Source organism: Canis aureus, chromosome 23 (genome assembly GCF_053574225.1).
Source record: "Canis aureus isolate CA01 chromosome 23, VMU_Caureus_v.1.0, whole genome shotgun sequence".
NCBI lineage: Eukaryota > Metazoa > Chordata > Mammalia > Carnivora > Canidae > Canis > Canis aureus.
Window position 1 is genome coordinate 45,045,785 of NC_135633.1, and position 19,034 is coordinate 45,064,818.

The window sequence follows — 19,034 nt, forward strand, 5'->3', positions numbered from 1 at the left end:
CACTGTCCTGTTCCTCAGGTTCCCATCCATTAACAGAGGAACATTAAGAGTCAGTCATTTTCACCTCTACATTAGCATCTATACAAATTCATGTATGTTTTCTTACTCCAAGCCAGCAAGTAGGATGTTGACACAACCATGAAGCAGTGCTTACAAATCAAACATATATGTTATATGTAAGCTGCTTATGAACTGCTGACTTCGTCCTCCTTTACACCAGTAAGATAAAGAGCTGGGATATGAGGTTTTAATTGAATCAGAAAGTGGGAAATAAATAAAATATGGCAATGGTGCCTATTAATCTCCTTGAAGTTTCCACAGGGATAGGCACAGCCAGAAGCCTTCATTTCTATGGAAACTATGAAAGGCAGTTTGGACAAAGACTGGCTACATTCTGAGAAGACTGAGTTCCAAAGCTGGTCAGTTGAAAGGCACGTTTAGAGCTCAGGAGATGAAGTCTTGGGTTACCCAGCCCTGGCAAAAGTATCTTGCAGCCTAGGGGGCTGGGAGGATGCCTGGATGTCCCACCTGTTTAGGCCACAGGGATTCCAAAGAAATCCAGCAAGGCTTGTGCAGGTGGCAAAAGGCAAAAACACAGGTAGAAGAAAATAGGGAGGGGAAGAATATGCCCACCAGGAAGAAGTTCCTGACACCCCATAAGTGGGATGGCACCTCTCCTCTGCAGGCCCAGAGGTGTCCTGCGCTTGTCTCCACTGCACCAGGATCGGGCTATTGTAATAGGCTGCTTACTTACTTTCTTTACCACTATATTCCTCATCAAGGGTAAGGGTGTATTCAACTCACTATTGTATGAACAGCTTCTAGCACAGTGCCCAGCCCTTATAACAACAACTACTACCACAGGAACAGCTAACCCTTATATAATAACAGCAACTAACATACATTGCATTTGGAGTGTGTCAGGTGCGCTATAAATTCATTACATCTACTAACTTTTAAAATTCTTAGTGTTTGCATTATATTCATTTTATAGACAAGGAAACTGAGGCACAGAGAGTTCAAGACACCTACCTGTCCTAGGCCACCCTGCTGGTAAAAGGCAGAGCTGTGCTGTCTGCTCCAGACTCTATTTTTGGCCCTGTAATAATGTACTCTGTGAAGATCTTTTGCCTCAACAGGCCATGGCCCTGTGCTTGTCCTCTTCCCTGGGACTCACTCTCTCCAGGGCCTCATCTGTCTCTTCAGTCCCAGCTATTACATCTCTGCAGGTGATTCCCAGATCTGTGTCTGTAGCCCAACCTCTCTCTTCAGTGTACTTCCAATCACTAAAGACATCTCTGCCTTTCCAATAGTTTAGTCAAGTGGCAGATACCTAATCAAATACTAATAAATCATTCATTCTCTCAGTCCCATCCTACCTCTCTACTTCCCCTCTTCATGTGCGTGCACATACATGAATCCTCAAAGTCCATACCGCCTTCTCCTTAGTAGTGTATAGCTAACCAGAGGCATGTGTCATACAATTAACCTACTGAATAGCTGAGTAAGTTACTCAAGTGCCTTTCTCTGTTTCTACCAGCAACCCCTCAGCACACGGAACAATTGATAGGTACAAGTATTTACCCCTAAGAAAAACCTGAGACCCGTTCTATAAGGAAGAAACTATGTAGAGAGGCCAGGGCTTTCAGTGCAGGAATTTGCTGTTCACCTCAGAGTAAATCTTTCTATTTATCTGTAAGGATGGAGATGTGGGTGAGGGTTATCTGCTTCCCCCAAACATAGTCATTCACTTAACATACTCTGTACAAGTATATAGAGGTCACAGACAGCCCTTTTCACTTGGGAACATATATGGTGGAAAAATGGCAAAACCTCTGCCAGCATCTCTATTAACTGACCTACTCTTTCATAAATACAAAAGGAAACCCAGGATGACAAGCTTTTTTTTTTTTTTTTTTTTTTTTTTTTGAGGAAAATCAATAGGTTAAAAGTGAAAGACCAAGGTGAAAAAACGAAACAAGAAACACATTCAAAACTAATTCCAAAAAATAAAAGAAAATCCGACCTTAGAGGAAACAATATTCAGAAAAAGGAAAATATAAAACAATTTTTATTAAAATGCTCAGATATTTGAGAAGCTATTACATCAATGGAACATGAATCAGCTGCTAGTATATAGGACATTGAGAAAATAATTGATTGGAAATTTAAAATGTGATTTCTGCAACAAAAATTTAATAGTAGGGCTGGATGATAAAATTAAGGAAATTGTTGAGGACATGGAACAAAAGAAAAAGGATATAAAACACAAGAGAAAAGACACGAAGCACCAAACCAAGCATCCAACATGCATCCCAGAAAAACTGAATCTAGTACATGAAAGAGGACATAATTGAGGAATTAAAAATATATAAATTTCCCAGGGTCCCTCCAGATTCACATCTTCCAAATGAAATGTGACCTTAAAAGCTGAGAAGAATGAAAAAAGATACATATACAAGTTTGTCTGTATAAAATTTTACTAAGAATAGATACTCTTAAAAGCTGCCATTAAAGAAAAATTAAGCACACATAAAGTAGGTCAACTACAAAGGGACAAATATTAGAGGGACTGCAGACATTGTACCACCAGTATTGGAAGCTAGAGTATAATCCAGCACTACCCAGAAAGTACTGAGAAAATGGAACCAATGACAGTATGCCCATTGGCATGGCTGTCCAAGGGAGGGCTGGAGAGAAGCAACAGATACAAGCAGAGCATCTGGGGCCCTCCATGCAGAGGGAAGGTATACGCAGAGCCATACGGAGCATAGGGCAACAGCACACTCAGCGAAAACTTCGGTTTTCACATCTCCCTGCAGGTACGCAGCTGCTGTTGCACCATCTGCCTCAGGTAAGCATCCCAGTCAAGAAGCTCTCTTGGTGTATTTTTGTATTGAACCCTCTTCCTCTTTCTGCCAGCACCAGGAACACGTAACCCATTCCAACTTCAGCATGTTCCAGAGCGTTTACGATGAGACAGGGTGAATCCAAGGTTAGTCTCTTCTAACTTCTTAGTTAGAAGAGATTAACCTTCTCTTAGTCTTCTGGTGAATCTCCCAGGCATTCCTCTCTGGGATATCATAGAATCCACACGTGAGGCCCCTTGAACCCACTTCCTGCTGTAGTCATTCACCATGGGAACTAAATTCATTTCAGAATCACAACGGGTCAAAGAGTTTCTTTCCCATAGTCTTTCTGAAAATATGAGGACTTCCAATTTATTTGGAAATTGAGGAAAGAAGTTTTTTTTAGCTTCATTTAAGAACAATGTGGATTGGAGGCATGTCTACAACAATAGCAACAGAAAGAATTATTCCATGGATGCAATGAAAAGGTGTGTTAGATGACAACTATACAGGGAGTTTATAAAATAATTGGCCCAAACTAGAATTTGAAGTCAAAGGACTCCAAGATGACTATTTCCAAGAAAAAAAATGGATTTTGCTTAACAGATAGCATTAAAACCTGAAATAACTTGTAATTTGCTTTTAAAAAAGCACTTATTTGGGATCCCTGGGTGGCGCAGCGGTTTAGCGCCTGCCTTTGACCCAGGGCGCGATCCTGGAGACCCGGGATCGACTCCCACGTTGGGCTCCTGGTGCATGGAGCCTGCTTCTGCTTCTCTCTCTGCCTGTGTCTCTGCCTCTCTCTCTCTCTCTCTCTCTCTCTGTGACTATCATAAATAAATAAATAAAAAAAACAAAAAAATAAAAAAGCACTTATTTCTCTCAACAAGAAAAAAGGAAAAAATTAGAGACTCCAGGAGAAACAAACAAAGTGTGAGAAAAAATCCCAGTGGAAAAACAAAGATGAAGCAAACTAAAATGACATGTTTTTGAGCAATGATGGAACATAAGAGAATTCATTTGCTCCATAGGCTTGAATATTCTTTGAACTGCATGGGATTGGTGACATATGATTTAATTAATATTTGGTTCTGCAATAAGTGAAAAATATAATATTGGTAGTGATTATTTTTTAGTCAGTCTGTAGACAGAACATGAGACATAATTATAGGTACAGAAAAGAACTCAAGTGGTACTTGTACAAATGATATTCTGTAATTGACAAAAGGAAAAGTAGATGTTGCATTGGCTCTGATGTGCCCATTACCCCTGCAATGATCATCCCAGGTTTATCGAACCAGAAGTACATACTTGAGTATTATATCATTTAGTTCAGTTCCTTTTTTTTTTTTTTTAAGATTCATTTATTCATGAGAGACACACAGAGAGAGGCAGAGACACAGGCAGAGGGAGAAGCAGGCTCCACACAGGGAGCCCAACGTGGGACTCAATCCCAGGTCTCCAGGATCAGGCCCTGGGCTGAAGGCAGCACTAAACTGCTGAGCCACCTGGGCTGCCCTACAATACCTTATTACATGCCCTGCACATGCCACTCATTGCTCTAGGTCAATGCAATCCCTATCAAAATATCATGGACTTTCTTCACAGAGTTGGAACAAATAATCTTAAGATTTGTGTGGAATAAGAAAAGACCCCGAAAAGCCAGGGGAATATTGAGAAAGAAAACCATATCTGGGGGCATCACTATGCCAGATTTCAGGTTGTACTACAAAGCTGTGGTCATCAAGGCAGTGTGGTACTGGCACAAAAACAGACACATAGATCAATGGAACAGAATAGAGAACCCAGAAATGGGCCCTCAACTCTGTGGTCAACTAATATTCGACAAAGGAGGAAAGACTATCCACTGGTAAAAGGACAGTCTCTTCAATTAATGGTGCTGGGAAAATTGGACATCCACATGCAGAAGAATGAAGCTCTAGGTCTTAAGAGACAATGTTGAACATGTCTACAATGCTGACAGGTAGCCCTCGTGGGGCTCATAGGCTAATGTGGAGGAAAGTGCAAGTGAGCAAAATTCATCCTCTTTGACAGCAGAGAAATGGCAGAAGGCTCGTCTACAATTACGTTAAAACCAAAACAAAAAATAGACTTAGAAATGGTTAAAAATGGGGCACCTGGGTGGCTCAGTTGCATCTTCCTTCAGCTCAGGTTATGATCCCAGGGTCCTGGGATGGAGTTCTGCATCAGGCTCCCTGCTCAGTGGACAGCCTGTTTCTCCCTCTCCTCCTTGCTCCTGCTATTTCTATCTCTCTCTCAAATAAAATCTTTTTTTTTTTTTTAAAAAGAAAGAAATGGTTAAAAGTGCTTGCCTCTAAGAAGACTGATCGGTGAGGTATCAGAATTTAAGAAACTAGTTTTTCACTTGACTCATTTTGCACTACTTTGAACTCTTCTAAGTAGAAGTTATTTTAATAATTACACTTTTAAAAAACTATAATAATGCTATTTCTAACCAGCACAATCAGGGTGGCTTACATTAAGCCTAAATGCTTCATAAAAGACCTGATGTCAGGGCTTTATGATCCCAAATTTTGTGCAAAGAATTTGAAATGGTGCAGCTGGGAGCCATTTGACTCAATACACATTGAGAAGATTTTGGTCCTATAATTGTACATCTGGATATTTTAATAGTGGTATGATATAAAATAAGCCTCTAGAAATATACTGTGTTGCCCCTTCTGCTTTATTTATTGCTATAAGTTGACTATTAGGGATGCCTGGGTGGCTCAGGGTGTGATCTTAGGGTCCTGGGATCGAGTCCCACATTGAGCTCCCCTCAGGGAGCCTGATTCTCTCTTTGCCTATGTCTCTGCCTCTCTCTCTCTCTCTCTCAGTGTTTCTCATGAATAAATAAATAAAATCTTTTTTTTAAGTTGACAATTTTTAAAGCAATATATATATATATAATATATATATATTATATATATATATATAAAAGCACTGTGAAAAACTGTTTAAGAAAGTACCTACTTGTCTATATACAAAAACACGTGTTTGAGTAGTTCAACCCCTCTTACAGCACGTATCTAATAGTATGTTAGAATCTAACCATCTTGGGCAACAATGACCCCTGAAGAAGGGTGTCCAGAGGTCTATTTTGTCTGACCCCTTCTAAACCCTCTTGTCATTCTCCCCCACACTACCTACAGCCAGGTCCTCCATAGCTCTAGGACTCAGGGAGCAGGAGAGGTCATGGGGAAGGATAGTGGTAGGAAGGGGGTCCATTTCAGGATGGAGTGATGTGAGAGAGAATGAAGGGCACTGAGACAGGCTGGCTCTGGTCTGGGAGAGATTCTGGGGGCATCAGATTTGAGATGAGCAGTAAGGGCAGGGAAGAATGGTTCTGCTCCAAAGGCAGGGAGAGGGCATGGGGTCAATGAGAGAGATGGCATGGAGTTTAGAGAAGTGAACAGAGTGGCTCCAAAGGGAATGGCCAGAAGGACAGCAAGGCAGGGGTGTGGGCAACACAGCCAAAGCCCTGTGGTGAGAGAGATGCACTGTGGTGATTTTAGCAGTCATTGCTCAGGAAAGAGTGGGCATTATAGGCCTGCATAGGAGGACATGTGGTCTATCTTGAGGGGCTTTGGCTGCATGGTCCAGGAGCCAAGCTCGCCCCAGGGATTCTGTGACATAGAATGAACTCATAGCCATAAAGAATCTGATCAATGAAGCATGAAAACCACTGAAGGACAACCCCTGATCTAGGCTGTGCTCAGTTGAGTGTCTGTTCTGTGGCCTACTTCCTGGCAACCTCTGTTCCCGTCCTTAGAGTGAATGTACTCAAGCAATCATTTCTGCCTCCACCTCCAGTCTGTCCCAAGACACTGGGCTGGGTCACAGCTCCTGGACACTGAAGAAACAGAGGGAAAATGTGTCTGTGCCTGACCATATGAATCAGAACCATAGTGATTTCAGGAAAAGGAGCTGCCTCCGCTGGCCCACATTTTCAGAACTCCCCTTCTTAACCCTGCCATCTAGGGTGGTGGCAACTGCCAAGCACTGTTAATTCAAGACCTGTCATCAATCTTCTCCTCTGCAGAGCTCACACACAAAGAACCATGAACTGTTATTGCCTTCTCTCTGCTGTAGGAAGAAATATATCTGTTTCCTTCCACCCTGAGCTTCCTGAGAGTCGATGTAACACGCCATGGGCTTGGGAAACAGATTGACCTAGGCTTGAGTTCCAATTTCACCATTTTCTAGCTGTACAGCCTGAAAATTTTCTTAAGTCATTTGAGATTTAATTTTTAAAAATTAACTACTCAATATTACCTCATTGTGCTATAGTGAGAATTAAATGAAATATTATGCATAAAGTACTTAATTCAGAGTCTAACACATTGTACAAAAATGTATACATCTTTGTTCTCCCTTGCCTAGATATAGCTAGTGTCGAAAGTATCCTTGCCCTTACTTCCTGGAAGAAAACTCTGGGACTACAGGAGCCAGCTGACTTCCATGCCCCACAGGTAGGCCCACACCCCCTTGTCACTACTGCACGTTCTAGGGAGTGATTTTCAGGAAGATTCTCCCTTCTTTCTGTTTACATAATAAGCATGCTGCAAGCAAGTGGCAGTCTTTGGCTCTTGTCACATCTGCCTTGAGTTGCCATGTTCCTTGACTTTGTGCAGGGGATGTAGCTGGATGTCCAGTTCCTGCTAACTCATTATTAAGGCTGGGTCTCAATCCAGTCCCTGGACTAGCTTCCCAGGGTTGCTCCCAGCTCCCTCACCAATCTAGTGGAACTAGTACACCAAAACCTCAATGCCAGCTTTTCCCTCTCTGGCCTCACCCCATGTAGGCACTTATCTCCTTCAGCAGCTGGAAGAACCCCAGATGTGAGAGCAAATAAGTGTGCAGGACCATTCTGGCCTCTAACTGGAGATCAGCATCCCAGATTCAGAAAGACTTGGGCCCCAGATATAGCAAAGGCTCTGAGAAGCCTACTTCTTCCCCTTTTTTTTCTCTCCTCTTATCTTATTCTATTTTTTAGAGTTCCCAGACACTGAGATACATACTTTTTATCAATGACACTGACAATTTCAACATAACCTAGTGGTTGAGAAGACAGGCTTTAAATTTGAATAGAACTAGATTTGAATTTCGTACCACAATTTTTTTTTTAAATTTTTTTTTATTTTTATTTTTTTTATTTATTTATCATAGTCACAGAGAGAGAGAGAGGCAGAGACACAGGCAGAGGGAGAAGCAGGCTCCATGCACCGGGAGCCCGACGTGGGATTCGATCCCGGGTCTCCAGGATCGCGCCCTGGGCCAAAGGCAGGCACTAAACCGCTGCGCCACCCAGGGATCCCTCGTACCACAATTTACCAGCTGTGTGACCTTGAACTAGTTACTTTATCTTCTCATCCAAAAATGAATATGGTAGTATTTATAGGACACATTTTTTTTTTCAAAATTTGGTTGCAAGTAAAGAAATCAGACTCTGGCTTAAACAAAAAGGAATAGTTTCTTTCACTTAACAAGAGCTCTGAAAGTGGTGACTAATTATATTGTTTCAGTACTTCAATATTTCCCTGATTCTTTTGGTCTTTATGTCATCCTTAGTGCCTCATGCTTGCAAAAAGGCTGCTGTGGATCCAGATACCATATTTATATAAAAGGTACCTATATCTTTCCTTTTAACATGAAAATAGAAGTCCTCCCAATAGGCCTTGTGCTGGACTTTTCTTTAGGTCCTACTAGCCAGAACTGGGACATATGGCAACTCTTTTTTTCTTTAAGATTATTTATTTATTTGACAGAGAGAGAGCAAGCACAAGGAGTTGATCAGAAGCACAGATCATTTGGGCGTGTGACTGACATCTGAAGTGGGGGTGGGAGGATGGAGAGGGGCAGTCTTATGGGACTGAACCCTTAACCTGTGAGATCCAATACTATCTCCAGGTAGATAGTGATATAATTGAATTGAATTGCTGGAAACCCAGTTAGTATCCCCAGAGAACTGGTGGTGATCATTAGAACTAAGTCTGAGAACCATTTTACCAAGTAAGAGGGAAGTACGGCTAAATGGTAGGGAACCAGAGAAGTTTGATTTGACACAGGGCTATAGTAATCAATTTAATAATATTTGTAAAGTACTTAGCACAGTGTTAGACTTTTAAGTAGTGTTTAATGAATTACAGCTATTATTATCAATAAAATATAAATTGCCAAAGTTAGTTGGTTGTATCCTATATGTAATTAAGTACAGTACTTAGAAAATGATAAAATTGATAGCAGAACTCAGCTGTACTGATTTCTGAATGTCCCCCAGCCCCACCAGCTTAGCACTTGTTTTCTTTCATTCTTTAAGGTATAAAAACCAGGTACCAACTTTGCATGAGGTTCGAGGCCAAGTATCAGCAATAATCCTTCTCCCAGACTCCAAGGGGTTCCCAGGTCTCAGAAATTTAGTTTCCATGCCTTTTGTGCCCATGTTCCACCTGCTGGAGCCCCAAGCCCAAGCTCCTATAGACCCATGGATCTGCCCCTTCTTCCCCGACAAAGTCAGAAACCATGAGAATGGTTTTAACTTGGTTAAGCGAAGCACAGTAAATTGTGCCAAATCTACAACTTCTGTTTTGGATTTTGAAACCCTCTGAACATAAATGTGAATGAAGCAGACATCCAAAGAGCTAATGGGGAATCTAGACAAAGCTCATGCTTCTCTGGGGTACCAAACAAGAGCTTCCCCAGAGTCTGTCAACGCCTCATTACTGAATTCAAATGTATATTCTTGAATACCAAGAATGGGCTATTCGTAAACAGATCTGTGCTGGACCCCTACAACACTTTCCAGGGCTCATTCCAAACCACATCCTCACTTGCATTAGCAACAAAGTCCTCAAGGCAAACCTCGTTATCTTCAATTAATACAGGTGTTAGGACCCATGAAGTGCCATAAAGTTCCCAGTGTCAGGCCCTGTGCTAGGCACTTTATACACATTCTCTCATTTAATCTGCATGCACTGCCAGATAGGTACTATTATCTCTAGTTTACATATGAGCACTCTGAGGCCCAGAAAGAGTAATTTACCGAAGGTCACACCGAGTTGACGGCAAAGCCACAGCTGAAACCTAGCCTCCAATTTCCAACCCCAGATATCACAAGTACTGCCTCCTGGGCCATGGGGTCCCTCACTACATGCGTTCTCTGGGATAAGGGTCCTGCTATGAACCTTTTTATGCAGTCTGAGTAAAAGTTTTCTACAGAAAGATAGTATTACTGAAGCTATGAATGTAGATTTCAATGGCCTATATTTTCTATAATTGCATGTATAGAAATTACAAAATTGCATTAAGTGCCTTACTTGTGCTACAATTATATTTTTCTTTCCCTTCCTGTACCTCACCACCATCAGCCCATTTTGTACTCCTTTTTTCTGCACTGGAGAAGCAGCTACTGGAAGCAGGGTTAGAACAAGCTTGACCACAGGATTGCAAAGAATCACTGAAGTGGTGTTTGCATTAGTCCCAAGTGCTGGCCACCTCATCTCAACTCTCCCTAGAGGAAGAGACCCTGTAAGTCCCAAGGACACATCCGGAAGAGTATTGTGGAGAGTGAGGTAAGAATAAGGATGCAAATTACCAAAAGCCTGAAAAATGGCTGAGAGTCAGAACCCTAAATCTGGTAAATATTAAGAGGAAATGAAACAAAACACATCCTGAAATGCAGATGGGACAGACCGGTGTCCCCTTACCTTGTTCCTGATGCAGAGATTATAGAACAGGAGTGTGACCTCCCTTGGAGCCTGGGAGGGTTAGAGGGGCCTGTGCCATATGGAGAGAGAGGGGAACCAATTCACTGTGTCTCGTGCTCAACTGAACTGTTGCTACCTACTTGGTCTGACCAAGTTGTGAGTACAGCCTCCTTCCCCTTCCAGTGCATTAGGAAACTGAAGGGAGCTCCTATACCAGGAACTGAAAGATTTCTGAAATTATACCCTGCACTGTCTTATCCCATTCTACTTCATTTTTTTAAAAGATTTTATTTATTTATTCATGAGTGACACAGAGAGAGAGGCAGAGACACAGGCAGAGGGAGAAGCAGGCTCCATGCAGGGAGCCCGATGCAGGACTCGATCCCAGGACTCCAGGATCATGCCCTGAGCCCAAGGCAGGCCCTAAGCCGCTGAGCCATCCAGGGATTCCCCCCCACCCATTCTTTATGTCAATGCCATGTCAGAAAACAAGTGCCTACCTCAGGATCAACGTAGAACAGAAATACCCAGCGGATATGCTAACACTCTATAACCTCATAGGGTCATTCTCTCTATCATGAAATTTTAATACAAGAGTTCTTGCAAGAAAATTCAGTCCTGCTACTCCTGAATGTCCCAGTGTCCTGTGATTGTCCTCTAGTCTTTCTGGAAAGCAGGGTCACATGACACCATATTCGTTTCTTGTCAGGACTATGTCAGGACTTGCTGATAACATCAGCTTTCTCTGTGCCAGCCAGGTGGGTTCCTGCTGTTCCTTCCTGGAGAAGGGAAGCAAAGGGGCAGATCTATGAAGCACAGAAGATTTGGGACAGAATCACAGAGCCCAGAAAGCACAGCCACAAGCTGAGAATCCTCTCTTTGGTGGGTATGGGAGGAAGGAGATGCAGAAATACCCATATTCCTAATTTGAAAAAGACTAAAATAAGCAGACCTATGTGTCTGGGTGAAGTATGATAAACTGAGTGTCAAAGACTATGAAAAGGAACATGACTTGGTTCATTTCATTATCAATAATTCACTTATACAGTCATTCACCTCTCATCCATTCATTTATTCATTCATTCCACAATTGTGATTGTGTACCTGCTACAACCCTAGAAAGAAGGCAAGGAGGATACCTGGGTGGCTCAGTGATTGAGTGTCTTCCTTTGGCTCAGGTCGTGATCCTGGGGTCCTGGGATCGAGTCCCACATCAGGCTCCCTCCGGGGAGCCTGCTTCTCCCTCTGCCTACGTCTCTGCCTCTCTCTCTGTGGTCCCTCATGAATGAATAAATAAAATATTTTTTTAAAAGGCAGAGAAAGACCCTAGGATATGAATACAATCCCTCTGCTCTATGGTAAGAGCTAAATGTATCCACAAAGGATTCACCTTATAGATGCTCTTTCCTCTTTTTCTCTCTCCTACCCGCATCCTGCAAAGGTTTGATTTCTTATAATTTGCCTGAGCTTTACTCATCCACTCTCCAGAGCTCTGGAAACACTATCTAGAGCACTGCTTAAACAATGATGATGAAAATGATAATAACAGGCAACACTTACTGCTTTTTGTATGTCCAGCAATGTTCTAAGCATTTTAATAACTTATTTATACATCATAAGAGTATGACGAGCTAGGTACTATTAATATGCTTATTTTCAGAAAAGATAGTCAAGGCATTATGAAATTAAGCAACTTATGCAATGTCACACTACAGATATGAGGGAGAACTGGGATTTGGATGTAAGCAGTCTTGCTGCAAAGGCTCTAGTCTTAGCCATTACACTATCCATACAAGAGATGAAGTGTTTGATTTTAGAGAAAACTTAAAATGTATACAGTTTCCTTTGCTAACTTGAATGATAAGATTTTAAACATGTTATAGTGGTGCTAGTGGAAACTATTGGAAACCTGTGCTAAGCCCAGTCATTAACAGCCACTCTTGAAGCCAGGCTGTGTTTAGTTTTCCACCGGCAGGGAAGAAACAGATTTTCCTAAGAATATGTCAAAGTCTCACAGCTCATTAACCATGGGGCCAAGGTTCAAACCTGTGCCTAGTACATGGTCTTCAATAAATACTTATTGAGCAATGAATAAATAAATGCATAAATAAAATGAAAAAGCAAGTAAGCCAACAGGTAGGCAGAGCTGCATAGCCCAAAAGTTCATGCTGTATCCTATGTACTGGTGGTTTTAAATTGTGTGCCACAAAGGATAATGTGGAGTAGCTACCTGCAAGTGTGGAACCCAGGCCTCCTATTCCTGCTTCTAGCAGAGCATCTCTGCTTCTATATGTTTTAGGTATTGGAAGACAGGTGTCACAAAAATAGCGGCATAGGGAGCTCCAAGTATCTATCCCTCCACTGAAGAAAACGTTAAGCTGGCAAAAACATTCAGAATCAGAAATGTAATAAAAAGAAGACTCGCAACAACCAGGGGAATGAATGAAGCAGCAGCTGCTAAATTTTAGTAAGAGCATGTGGCATTTTTCTTATCCACCCACCATCCCCCAAACCCTAACTTGGCCAGCAGCCATGGTGATGGACTCATATCCCTGGTGGGACAGCTTGCTAATGCCAGAGGGGAAATTAAAACTTTGTTATCAAAGAACTGTCTGGTGGTTCCCTAAGTGATTGGCTCAGAGGCTGCCTTTGTTTTTTGTTTTTTGTTTTTTTTTTTTTTAATAATAAACTTATTTTTTATTGGTGTTCAATTTGCCAACATACCGAATAACACCCAGTGCTCATCCGGTCAAGTGCCCCCCTCAGTGCCCGCCACCCAGTTACCCCCACCCCCCGCCCTCCTCCCCTTCCACCTTCCACCACCCCTAGTTCGTTTCCCAGAGTTAGGAGTCTTCCATGTTCTGTCTCCCTTTCTGCTGCCTTTGTTTTGATCCTCCTGGAATTTTCTCAGACAGTATGGCTTTCTGGACAGTGTTTGTCAAAAGGATTTAAAGTCATTTTATAACTCCTGACAGTCACCTGGGGAAGGGATGGAGAATGAGACAAGCAGCTGACAGACCAAAAAGTTTGGATAAGAGGAGCCTGAGGAGAAAGATACCTGAAGGAATAAGGGCTTGGAAGGGCTCCCAGGTATGTCAGGGAATCTGGGGGGTCATGTGCATGCCCAAGACTGAATATGTACTCAGAAAAAGCCTGAGGTGATCCTATGCTTATATCTATGGTTGATCTTTGGGCTCCATGTAATAGGAGGTAAGTGTTAAGGCAGTTGTAGATGGTCTGGCTAAGCATAGAAGGGCTCTAGTTCAGAAACAATCTATAAGGACTGCAAATACCACAGAGTATTTTCCATTTTGTTTTCTTTTTGGATTCAGAGCACTTAAGGAAATATCACTGGATGACTACCGAGATAATAGAAGGCATGACCACACATCACAAGAAAAACACTGTGCAAAATCATTTGGAAAAGTCATAAATTGGGCAGCCTGGGTGGCTCAGTGGTTTAGCGCCACCTTCAGCCCAGGGAGTGATTCTGGAGACCCAGGATCAAGTCCCACGTCGGGCTCCCTGCACGGAGTCTGCTTCTCCCTCTGTCTGTGTCTCTGCCTCTCTCTCTCTGTGTCTCTCATGAATAAATAAATAAAATCTTAAAAAAAAAAAGAAAAGTCACTAAATTAAGTGGATGATTGCAGCTCACAATAAGTAACAACAGCAAATCATGGAAAAGGGAAAGCATATGGTTTATAGAGTTATCACATATTATTTAAAATGCCAAGTTTGGGCAGCCTGGGTGGCTCAGTGGTTTAGCGCTGCCTTCAGCCCAGAGTGTGATCCTGGAGACCTGGGATCAAGTCTCACGTCAGGTTCCTTGCATGGAGCCTGCTTCTCCCTCTGCCTGTGTTTCTGCCTCTCTTTCTCTCTGTGTCTCTCATGAATAAATGAATAAAATATTTTAAAAAATAAATAAAATGCCAAGTTTCTGACAAAAAATTAGGAGCATGTCAAGAAACAGGAAACTATGGCCCATTCACAGGAAAAAGACAATAAACTGAGGAAGCCCAGATATTAGACTTACCAGACAGACTTTATTATTTTTTTTACCAGACAGACTTTAAACAACTGTCTTAAACATGCTCAAAGAACTAAAGGAAACTAGAGGAATGATATCTCAACAAATAGAAAATATCAATCAACAATAATAGGAACCAAATAAAAATTCTGGAGCTGAAAAGTACAATGGCCAAAATGAAAGATTCACTAGAGGGGTTCAAGGAAAGATCTAACAGGCATAAGAATCAGTAACTTGGAGATAGCTTCTTTTAAAATTATCTAGTCTGGAGAGAGAGAGAGAGAGAGAGAGAGAGAAGAGAAGAGAAGAGAAGAGGAGAGGAGAGGAGAGGAGAGGAGAGGAGAGGAGAGGAGAGGAGAGGAGAGGAGAGAGAAAGCAAAAGCGAAAGCGAAAGCGAAAGAAAGGGAGGAAGAAAGAAAGAAAGTGAACAGAGCTGAAGGAACATGTGGGACATCATCAAATATACCAGCACGTACATTATGGGACTCTCAGAAAGGAGAGGAAACAGAGAAAGAGGTAGAAAAAATATTTGAAGAAATAATGTCCCCAAAGTCCCTGATTTGATGAAAGACATGGATCTATACCTCCAAAAGGTTCAATGAGTTCTTGTAGGATAAATTAAAAGCCATCCACACTGAGACACCTTGTAATCAAATTGTCAAAAGACAAAGACAATCTTGAAAGCAGCAACAGAGAAGCAACTAGTTGGGTACAAGGGATCCTCAAAATAATATCAGCTGATTTCTCATCAGAAACCATGGAGGCCAGAGGAAAATGGGGTGATATATTTAAAGTACTCAGAAAAAGAAAAACCCCTTCTCAACCAATAATTCTATACTTGGAAAAAGTATCCTTCAAAATGAAACAGAAATTAAGATATTCACAGATAAACAAGAGCTGAGGGAATTTATTGCTAGTTGACCTGCCTTACAAGGCATACTAGAGGGAGTCTTTCAGGATGAAATGAAAGGACACCAGACAGTAACTCAAAAACACATAAAGAAATAAATAATATCAGTAAAAGTAACTACATAGGCAAAAATGAAAACCAGTATTACTATATTTTTTGGTTTGTAATTCCTCTTTTCCTATATGATTTAAAATATGAATGCATAAAAATAATTATAAATTTATATTAACAGGCACACAATGTATAAAAACGTAATATGTGACAAAAACAACATAAAGAGGGGTGTGGAGCTGTATAGGAGCAGACTTTTTGCATGCTATTAAAGTTAAGTTGGTATCAATTCAAACTATGTTGTTAGAACTTTAGGATGTTAATTATAATCACCAAGATAATCATTTAGAAAATTACTTAAAAATAAATAATTTTTTTTAATTTAAAAAAAGAACTTAAGAGGTACCTGGGTGGCTAAGTGGTTGAGCGTCTGCCTTTGGTTCAGGTCACGATCCTGGGGTCCTGGGATTGAGTCCCGAATCGGGCTCCCCACAGAGAGTCTGCTTCTCCCTCTGCCTATGTCTCTGCCTCTCTCTATGTCTCTCATGAATAGATAAAATCTTTTTAAAAAGAACTTAAAACATATATAAAGAAGAAATGAGAGGAAATCAAAATGGCACATAAGATAAAAAATAAAAAAAATTTAGAGATTCTCAGGCTTATTCTGCCAAACGATGCAAGAATTGTCTTTCACTGGAATCTGACATGTAGCCTATGGGCAAAAAGATCCTCCTCTGAACAGAAATTAGTCCACATTAAGACTTTAGCAAAAATGTAATATGAATGTGAAGCATTATCTAAGTAATATGCACAGCTCAGGAGCTTGACATGGTCTGAGAAGCTTTCCCACTGTTGCTGCTGTGAAACTGATGCCTAGTGCCACACAGCAACCCAGGATTTTCCCTAAGCAAATCACTCATACCATGACATTGATGGTTATAACACAAAGGGCTGCTGTGGTCAAATATGTTTTGAAATGCTAAGTTCAGAGGAGTTCAAGAAATGTCTTTACTATAGGACTCTTTGAAGTCTGTAATATATCATGCACATACTGAGTCCTCAGGAAATGGTAACAGTGTGAATATTTTCCCAATTTTTTTGTTCATGGCAAGAAATCTGTCATTTTGAAGACTGGAACTTCAGGGAACATCCTTTAGAAAATGGTGCAGGAAAGAGTTAAACATTGTATGGAGGTTTTTCTATACTCCACATTTTTCAAGACCATAGATGAGGTGATGGTATCTAGGGTTGCTGTGTATTAACCTGAGTGACATCCCTGGCCCAGTGTCCTAGGAGGCATGCAATACTTTGCAGATTTTATAATAAGATTTCATTGCCAAGGAATAATTCAACAGGTCTTTTTTTCTTAATGTAAAAACAGGAGAACACAGACTTTGAGGCTAAATATACCTAGACTCAAATCCTTATTTATTCCTCACCACTAATCATGGATTTTAATAAGTCCTACAAAACAGCCTCATAACAACACCTAGATTAGTGCTACTGAATAACAGGGGATAATAACCTAGACAAGCTGACATACAAAACTGACTATTACAGTCTACTCTTGTCAGCTTGGACCCATTCACATCTTCAACTGTACTTAATCTCCATGTAAAGACAGTACAGTCATACATCCACAAGATACAGTTATCCCATATACAACCAGAAGGGTGCTAATCCACTCCCCAGAAGAAGATTCAGATCCTTGGGGTGATGCTCATTCTTCTCCTTTGATATCCTATAACTTAAGTACTGTGATATAAAGTTTGCTACTAATACATCTTATGTTAGAGGATAAGGAGATAAGACCTCAAACAACTTGAATAACCGGTCATCTGTAAAATGGGTTTATAATACCTATGTGGGATTATTTGCTCAATCATTTATATCAAGCAATTCAAACTATGTGGTATACAGTATTCAACTGGACACATTTTGTCCCTGACTAGCACATACAGCAATGAAATGAGGTCTATCAAGAGTTTGCCATAGGGCCTAGAATAGAGTAATGCTTGAGAAGCCTCAATTGACTTCCCCTTCTCCTGGAATGGGGAAGGCACAGTTCTCAGAATAATCAGAGGCGACTTGTGTCTCTTTACTCTACCCAAAGGGGCCATTAATCCTGCACTAGAAAGTCCAGGAAAGTTCTTCAGAATCCAAAGAAGCTACCATGCCAGGGAACTTGGAGAACGCAGAGAATTTCCATATTTCCGTGGATATGTGCAGTGTTTTGTCTTTAAAGACAATACAGTAAGATGACTCAGTGGTTCTTCTTAAGTCCCAGTATCCATAGCAACCAGACATTCCATGGGCTTTGGTAAAAAAAAACAGAATCATCCACTCAAGTGTGAGAAGACACTTAGCAAGTTAAAATCTAGTTTTGTAAACTGAAGTAATTGACTATTCACAACCATTAACATTTTCCAGAGAATTAAGTCTTAAGTAAACATAATACATTCAAGAGCTTCAAATAGTGTTATATTAAACTGGTTTATAATAGAGGTCACAAAGAATCACAAAAGTCACTTTTCTAGAAATGGCAACTGCTTAATCATTGCATTTCCAGAAGGGGATTTAAGCACAGTTTCTTGCAAAATTGATTTTCCCCATCTCTATCTTTTCCTTTGTAGGCAGAAGGATATAAGGAGTCAAATATTTGCCAACTTAAAATTATTCATTCTCTGCTGCTTTTTTCTATAAACAACAAAACACATTATGGACCTTCAAAACCTTCTGTGCATTTTCTCAGATATTTTCATTGTAAGATCAAGACCAAGATATAAAGATTAAAACAAATCTAGAAAGATATATATTTATTTTCTTTTAGTATATGAAATATAAACTGATCCAATTCCTTTCTTTGAACTTGAAATTGTATACACGCCTAAGAGTAAAACAATTCACCAACCACATTTGCCAAGTCTCATGGTTAGCAGAGCTGTGGGGAGTCAAGGTGAGCAAGCTGAGACCTTCCAAGCACAGATCATTCAGTAATAAGTGAGAGGGGAATCAGAAGCAGAAAAACAATTTTTTTAAAAGGTGGAAACCTATGAGCTTGTACACCATGTATGCATAACTCTTATCACTCTGACCACACAGGAAAACTCTGAGGTTTCCCAGAATTTGTCCTGGTATGCTTCTTTGTAAAAATGAATTGTAGGAGAGAATCCTTCTTACCAAAAATATTACTTGTTCATTCAACAAACACCTACTGAGTGCCTACCGTGTACCAGGCACTCAGTTACAGCTGTGAAACTGACAGACACGGTCTGTCCTGGCCCAGCAGCTTTTAGACCAGTAGGGAACATGTGAATCAACAGGCAGTTCTGGGATAGTGTGGCATCATGGCAGAAATCATCCTTGGGCTGTGACAGCACCAGGAAGGACGCCTGACTTAGACTTGGGCTTCGATGAATCTGGACTGCTCCAAACTGAGACCTAAAAAATAACGTGTCTAATAAGGGAAG

The 19,034-nt window shown here is 40.9% G+C and overlaps 1 protein-coding gene across 3 annotated transcripts; it reads left to right on the forward strand.

Moving 5' to 3' along the window:
- The first annotated feature begins 409 nt into the window (after nucleotides 1-409).
- On the forward strand, nucleotides 410-13,200 carry LOC144295508 (uncharacterized). 3 transcript variants are annotated; one of them, XR_013362639.1, is made up of 7 exons: nucleotides 410-783; nucleotides 2,823-2,854; nucleotides 7,254-7,342; nucleotides 8,442-8,497; nucleotides 10,238-10,441; nucleotides 11,331-11,458; nucleotides 12,876-13,197. XR_013362639.1 is itself a non-coding variant. In XM_077867878.1 (7 exons), the coding sequence occupies exons 1-7, from the start codon at nucleotides 512-514 to the stop codon at nucleotides 12,939-12,941; spliced, it is 843 nt and encodes a 280-aa protein (XP_077724004.1). In that variant the 5' UTR covers nucleotides 410-511; the 3' UTR covers nucleotides 12,942-13,200. The 3 variants fall into 3 exon arrangements, 2 of the variants coding, with proteins under 2 accessions (XP_077724004.1, XP_077724006.1); XM_077867878.1 differs by having other exon boundaries at nucleotides 11,335-11,458; nucleotides 12,876-13,200; XM_077867880.1 differs by lacking the exon at nucleotides 11,331-11,458 and having other exon boundaries at nucleotides 12,876-13,192.
- Nucleotides 13,201-19,034: the final 5,834 nt, after the last annotated feature.